Here is a 6,484-nt window from a genome sequence, read left to right as displayed (position 1 = left end):
GAGCAGAGATAACTTCATGCCAAGGATGTGCTCCGTTGAGCAAAGCGGCCAACGGCGGCATGCTTTGGTGTGCACAGAGATGCACAGCAGTGGTGCTCCGGTGATTGTCCTTTCCTGCGGTTACTTTGTTGGGCCTCCTTCCAATTTATATGCCAATTGATAACCATCAATCCCCTTATCTGATATTTCTTATTTTTAGTTTTGAACAAGTAACTTTAAAGGGCCAATTTATAGAATTATTTAGTCATGAAATCAATTGTTGGGAAAAGGCTTTATTGAGTTAGTCATGAAATAAACTGTTCGGCGAATGGATATATTCTATTTTGTTCAAGAACAGAGACAACCTTAATAGATATTAATTATGGATTTGTGCACTGAAATATAATATTAAAAAAAAAAAAAAAATTGGCATTGAAATGCAGATATAATTTCAATAGTGAAGTAGCAGATAGAGAAAGATAATAAAAGACCTTGTAGAAGAAATGGAAATCACTTTATTTAGTTCCATGGAAAGCGAGGAAATTCACTCGCTACATCGGTGATTTAGTCAAGTTTAGAGTCACTTAAGGTGAAAGAAGCGATACACATAACCATATATATAATTACGCATAATGAAAGAAGTACATTAGAGTTGGCAAAAGAAGAAGAAATCAGGCAAAAGCAGCTAATTTGGGCTTGGGAGGATTAACCAAACAAATGTCAAGGAGTTGATTAATAGAAGTGTATTTGTACTCAGGATAGAGTCTGGAGGCCTCCAAATCATCCTCCGTAAGTTCAAAGCTCACCTGCTCCCCTTTTATAAATATGTTGTGGAGTATTGCCACCGGTATGTTGTCCGGATACGGTAAGGCTGCAACCGCCAGGTCAAAAAAAAAAAAAAAAAAAAAACAATAATTATTAATTATAAGTTTTATGTTGTATTTGGGAACACGAAAGTGGGTCTTGTAACTAGAACTGGTATCAGAATAAATTTTAGTTCATGAAAGGAGAAAATTCCAATTCTATTTTCTACTTTCTAGACAACAATTCGGCACTCCCAAATATAACATAACTTTATTGTTTGCTTCTCCGTGAATGGAATTGAATTTTAAGATAGTACTGAATTGAGAGGGATTTGAAAAAATTATTACTCTCAGATAGTTTGATGATGTCTTCCTCGGGAACATGAGTTGCTTTGAAGGAGCGTCCAGTCTTCTTCTCCCACAAAGAAACCAAATCTAATTGGGAGACAATGTTTGCAGGGGGTCTATAGACGATGACACGATTGGACACCCTTGGATCTGTGGCTGCTTTCACCGTATAAGCTGCTACATCTTCCTCGTAGTTTAACACAGCTGCATGCATGCACATTTTATATTATTAAGATATACTCGTATATGATTATTTTCACACAAACCATAGATCTATATATCTATATATTTAAAAAAGAAGAAAGAAGAAACAAATTTTATCACTTAGATCGTTGGTCAATGAGTTAAAAAAAGAAAAAGAAATGAAGAGTGTATATATATATATATATATATATATATATATATATTTCTTGTACTATTTTACCTATTTTCTTTTGTTAATAACAAATCCTTTTAGGAAGAAAAAATAAAAAGAAAGAAAAAAGAAATATAAACCTTCAATATTGACCGGAGTAGGAAAAAAAAAAGTAAGGGAAGAGAAAAATTATAATCTTACGAACTTGCAATACAGAAAACTACAAGTAATTAGATGTCAAAACCCCTCTTTTTGGATCTCTCTCTCACTCAGAGTAGGAAGAGAAAAATTAATGACTTATTTATTTTTTGAATTAAACGATTAAAAGTTTAAAATTGAGTGGGGCCGCCAATGTTTGAAAATGGTGAAACAAACGTAAATTATACTACTAAAGTTTGAACAAATTATTTGGCGCAGGTGGCCAATAACACCCTTTGCATTTTCTTTCCAATTATTGATCAAATTTTATAAAATGACAATTCTACTTGTGTATTATATAAAATATAATTTAATATAAAGATATTACTGACTTTTATACTTAAAATTTAAAATAATATAAAAAATTAATTTTTAATTATTATTTTAAAACTTTACCATTCAACTTTTTTTTTTTATTGAACAACACCTAAGTCTAAATGGAAACATTAATTTAACAAATAAAACCATAAATAAATAAAAATAAAAAAACCTAAACTAGGCCAAAATTGATTGAGTGGTCAGGAATCAGGATCATGATTACCTGGACAATGAATGACACTTCATATGCAACTAAATTATAGAGGTCTACATTGATGTGGGGTCTATACACATGCATCCAAAAGACATGTTTTTTCATCTGTCACCAAAATGATTCTGGCGGGCTAAGTATTAGAGTCATATATCCTCAATTGACTCGAAACAATTCTCAGAGATCATGTAAATAATATCTAGATATATATAAAATAAAGATAGAGAATATATATATGTAGAGAAGTTAATAACTAATTTTAATGTTAATTAATTAGCTAGAAAATGTTAGAAATGTTATATATATCTAGAAAATGTTAATTAATTAGCTAGAAAATGTTAGAAATGTTATATATATCTGGAGAAGTTAATAACTAATTTTAATGTTAATTAATTAGGTAGAAAATGTTAGAAATGTTATATAGAGGTAGAAAATGTTAGAATAGTGACATTACGATGAATAATGAATGACATTTCATATGCAACTAAATTCTAGAGATGAATGACACTTCATATGCAACTAAATTCTAGAGGTCTACATTGATGTGGGGTCTACACAAATGCATCCAAAACACGTGTCTTCACTTATTTCTTTCTTTCTTTTTCCAAAGACATGTTATTTCATCTGCCACCGAAATGAACCATAGAAACAACCTTTGATTCTGGCGAGCACGTACAATGATAATAACGTGGACTATATTCACACAACTAAATTAAGTATTAGAGTCATATATCCTCAATTCTCTCTCCCTCGTGAGTTTCATAAATTAATGTACGATCTGAAATAATTATGTATTGATGCAAAAGAGAATAAAAGTTGAAGTTAGCATAAAATTAACACATTTATGTATTAGTATTTAATTGACTCAAAAATAATTCTATGAGATCTTATAATAATATTTAGACATATATAAAATAAAGATAGAGAATATGTATATATATGTAGAGAAGTTAATAACTAATATTATGCTTAAGATAATGTTAATTAATTAGCTAGAAAATGGTAGAAAATGTTACTTAATTACCTTTGGCTTCCCCAGTTCCATAAATAGTAAGTTGGTCAAGGTTTTGATTATGGGGATGAAGCAAGTAATCCACAAAATAGGCAGCAAATGAATTTGCAGAGACATAAGTGTAGCATATTCCAGCTGCTTCCGTTGTTCTCCTGATTTTCTTCTTGTTATCGAGCAGACTTTGGAAGGGAGGTAGTGCTCCTTTCACTCTATCAACTTCGTTTCCAAACTCTGATGGAACAAATCTCTGTATATATATATATGTTTGAGTGTGTAACAAACACAAAAATATATATATAAAAACAAAATTAAATATACAAGGATTATGATTTACTATATATATATATATATATATATATAAAAGCGGCGGGAGAGCTACTTGCAATATTCGATTACCTCTATGTTGCCGGCCTCTTTCATGGCGTTTATTATTTTGATTTGTTCAAGGTGTTGAGGAACTGCGAGTGTAGAAATCACTATATCTACCTGTTTCAAGATCGAAACAAGCTTCTCGTGTTCACCCAATTCTCCCTGCATGTATTAAATGATCAAATTAAACACCCGGATACATATTACCCACACATACATACATATATATACAAGGGGCCTCGGCATGATACTCCTCTAAAAGAGTCCCATTTTCTAATTTCTAACCATGACTCTCAAGTCACAATAACAGCAACTTTAGCGTTGCATCATATATATATATATATACCCAAACAAACACAAAAGTTGATATATATATATATATATAAGGAACGTCTATCCCATTACAGGATCCGTACGTACCTCTACCGGCCATAGAGCAACCTTGTCACCAAGGCAAACCTATTATTATATACCCAAACAAACACAAAAGTTGATATATATATATATATATATATATATATATATAAGGAACGTCTATCCCAGTACAGGATCCGTACGTACCTCTACCGGCTATAGAGCAACCTTGTCACCAAGGCCGGCCCTTTATATATATATATATATATATATATATATATATATATGATAGAGTAGTACTTGTGATATGCAAGTCATATATACACACAAATAGAGTAGTACTTGTGATATGCAAGTCATATATACACACAAACACAAAAGTTGTTATATATATATATACTTGGAAGATGGTGACTCCCATGGATTGAAATTGGTTGTGCAGCTGAAGCTTGGGATCGGAAGGATCGGAAATAGGTTTAAGTGGGCGGACGTAGGCGTAAGTTGGATGGCCCATGGAGACGCTTGCCTTCACCATGTACTTGCCAAGGTAGCCAGTAGCCCCGAAAATCAGTATCTTCTTGCTCTTTTCATAATCACCACCCATGATTATCACCTCCTCTATTATTTTCCTTCCGTAATGTGCTTCACTACTCTCCTGACTCCCCTCACTATATATACATCTACATATATACATGTATATTTGGGTGGGGCTATTGTGCATGTACTATGAAAAGAGTGGTGGGGTTCAATTTGAAGTAATTACACACAAATTTTAAAGAAGACGAAAAAGGACGAGAGACTCTCTCTTTTTAGTACATTCAATAAGGGACGAGAGACTTTCGACTAATATGTTTAAATAACATTATTATTATTTTCAAGTGTCCTTTAATATTTAACCCTTACCATCCCTCCATTAAAGTCAAGTGAAACAAAAAAATAGTAAATGCCAAGGTAACCTCTCACATGCAGTACATTTACAAAATTAACCTCATCAGTCAAGTCATGTAAAATCACTATATTGTCATTAGTAATTAGACCAAAATACCACTATCTACAACACTTTAAAAACAAAAAACAGATAAACTTGATATCATTTTATTATATTTATATAATTAGCCGTGATATATCTTCCGACTCAATTCACCGAAATATCCTCCGAATCAAACGTCATCCCCATAAGTTTCTCTTTTCTAGAAGAGCGGACTGCACCAAAACAAAAAAAAAAAAACCTTTACCCAGGCCAAGGATGAAACTGCTCCAATAAGACGGAAAAGATTAAGAAGGTGGAGAAGGAAGATATAATGGTGAAATTTTCACTTGTCAGCTGCCAACAATAGTGAACGTCCGCCAAAATTGGGTCGTCCAATCACAGCCTCGCAGTTGTCCTCTTATGGACTTGGGACCATCCCTACATGTTAGGGCACAACAGTGGCCATGGATTCTAGAAACAAAGAGGAAGAAAGTGAGACCGCGCGCGCGCAGGGGGGGGGGGGGTCTTGACTTCCCAAGTTAGACAGATTTTTAGAGAGAGAAAACCAAGGTTACTTGGTGAGATAACGTGGCTATGCCACATCGGTTTCGGAGGAAGTTTCGGTTGTTTAGGTTGGAGGAAATATCATTTCCATCGTAGAATAGAAAAATTAAAAAATCAAAGATATTCATTCAATTTATATATAGGCATGTAAAATGTTTTTTCAAAAGACTTATATAAATTACGTATTAAATTATATAAATAGGAAGTTTTATTTTTTTTTAAATGGCAATTATATATTTATATATATATATATCAAAATAATGTATTTCATTTATACAATTAAAAATATATTTGTGGGCGTCACTTAATAAAGTCTGACATGGCAAGTTGACAAGTCAATACAACCCTAATTAAATCCCCCGTGGAAATGTAAAAAGTCAAAAGCCTCGAAGGGCCAACCCTCGAGCACATTAAGCTCTGGCATCGCTCCAGGCCCATAAAGCCTCGAGGGTCCAACTCTCAAGCGCATCAAACCCTGGTATCGCCCTAAGCCCATCAAGTGCCTCTGCAGACCAACCCTCGAGCACATTAAACCCTGGCATCGCTCCAGACCCATAAAGCCTCGAGGGTCCAGCCCTCGAGCGCATCAAGCTCTGGTATCGCCCTAGGCACATCAAGTCTCGCCGGACCAACCCTCAAACACATTAAGTCCTGGCATTGCTCCAGGCTCATCAAGCCTCGATGGACCAACCCTCAAGCATCTTAAGCCTTGGCATCGCTTTAAGCCCATCAAGCCTTGAGAGGCCAACCCTCGAGCACCCTAAGCCCTGGTATCACCCCAGGCCCATCAAGCCTCGAGGAACCAACTCCCGAGCACCTTAAGCCCTGCCATCACTCCAGTCCCATTCAGCCTCGAGAGACTAACCCTCGAGCACTTCAAGCCCTGGTACCTCTCCAGGCATATCAAGTCTCGAGGAACCGATCCTTGAGCATCCCAAGCCTTAGCGCTCTGCTAGGCAACATTGCATCAAAAGGTTGAAGCCCCGAAGGGCTCGCTATTAAA

At 34.7% G+C, this 6,484-nt stretch overlaps 1 protein-coding gene across 1 annotated transcript; it reads right to left on the bottom strand.

The window, feature by feature from the left end:
* Positions 1 to 463: 463 nt before the first annotated feature.
* LOC132303182 (isoeugenol synthase 1-like) lies at positions 464 to 4,616 on the bottom strand. Its single transcript, XM_059800341.1, has 5 exons — positions 4,348 to 4,616; positions 3,621 to 3,755; positions 3,237 to 3,471; positions 1,131 to 1,334; positions 464 to 850 (listed from the first exon to the last, which is right to left on the bottom strand). Exons 1-5 carry the CDS (start codon positions 4,549 to 4,551, stop codon positions 651 to 653), a joined length of 978 nt encoding a protein of 325 aa, XP_059656324.1. The 5' UTR covers positions 4,552 to 4,616; the 3' UTR covers positions 464 to 650.
* Positions 4,617 to 6,484: the final 1,868 nt, after the last annotated feature.

This window comes from Cornus florida, unplaced genomic scaffold (genome assembly GCF_030987335.1).
Source record: "Cornus florida cultivar Cherokee Brave unplaced genomic scaffold, ASM3098733v1 CherokeeBrave_3.0.0_Hap2_Chr04, whole genome shotgun sequence".
Classification (NCBI taxonomy): domain Eukaryota; kingdom Viridiplantae; phylum Streptophyta; class Magnoliopsida; order Cornales; family Cornaceae; genus Cornus; species Cornus florida.
Note: the sequence above shows the minus strand (reverse complement) of the source record. Positions and strands in the feature narration are given on the sequence as shown.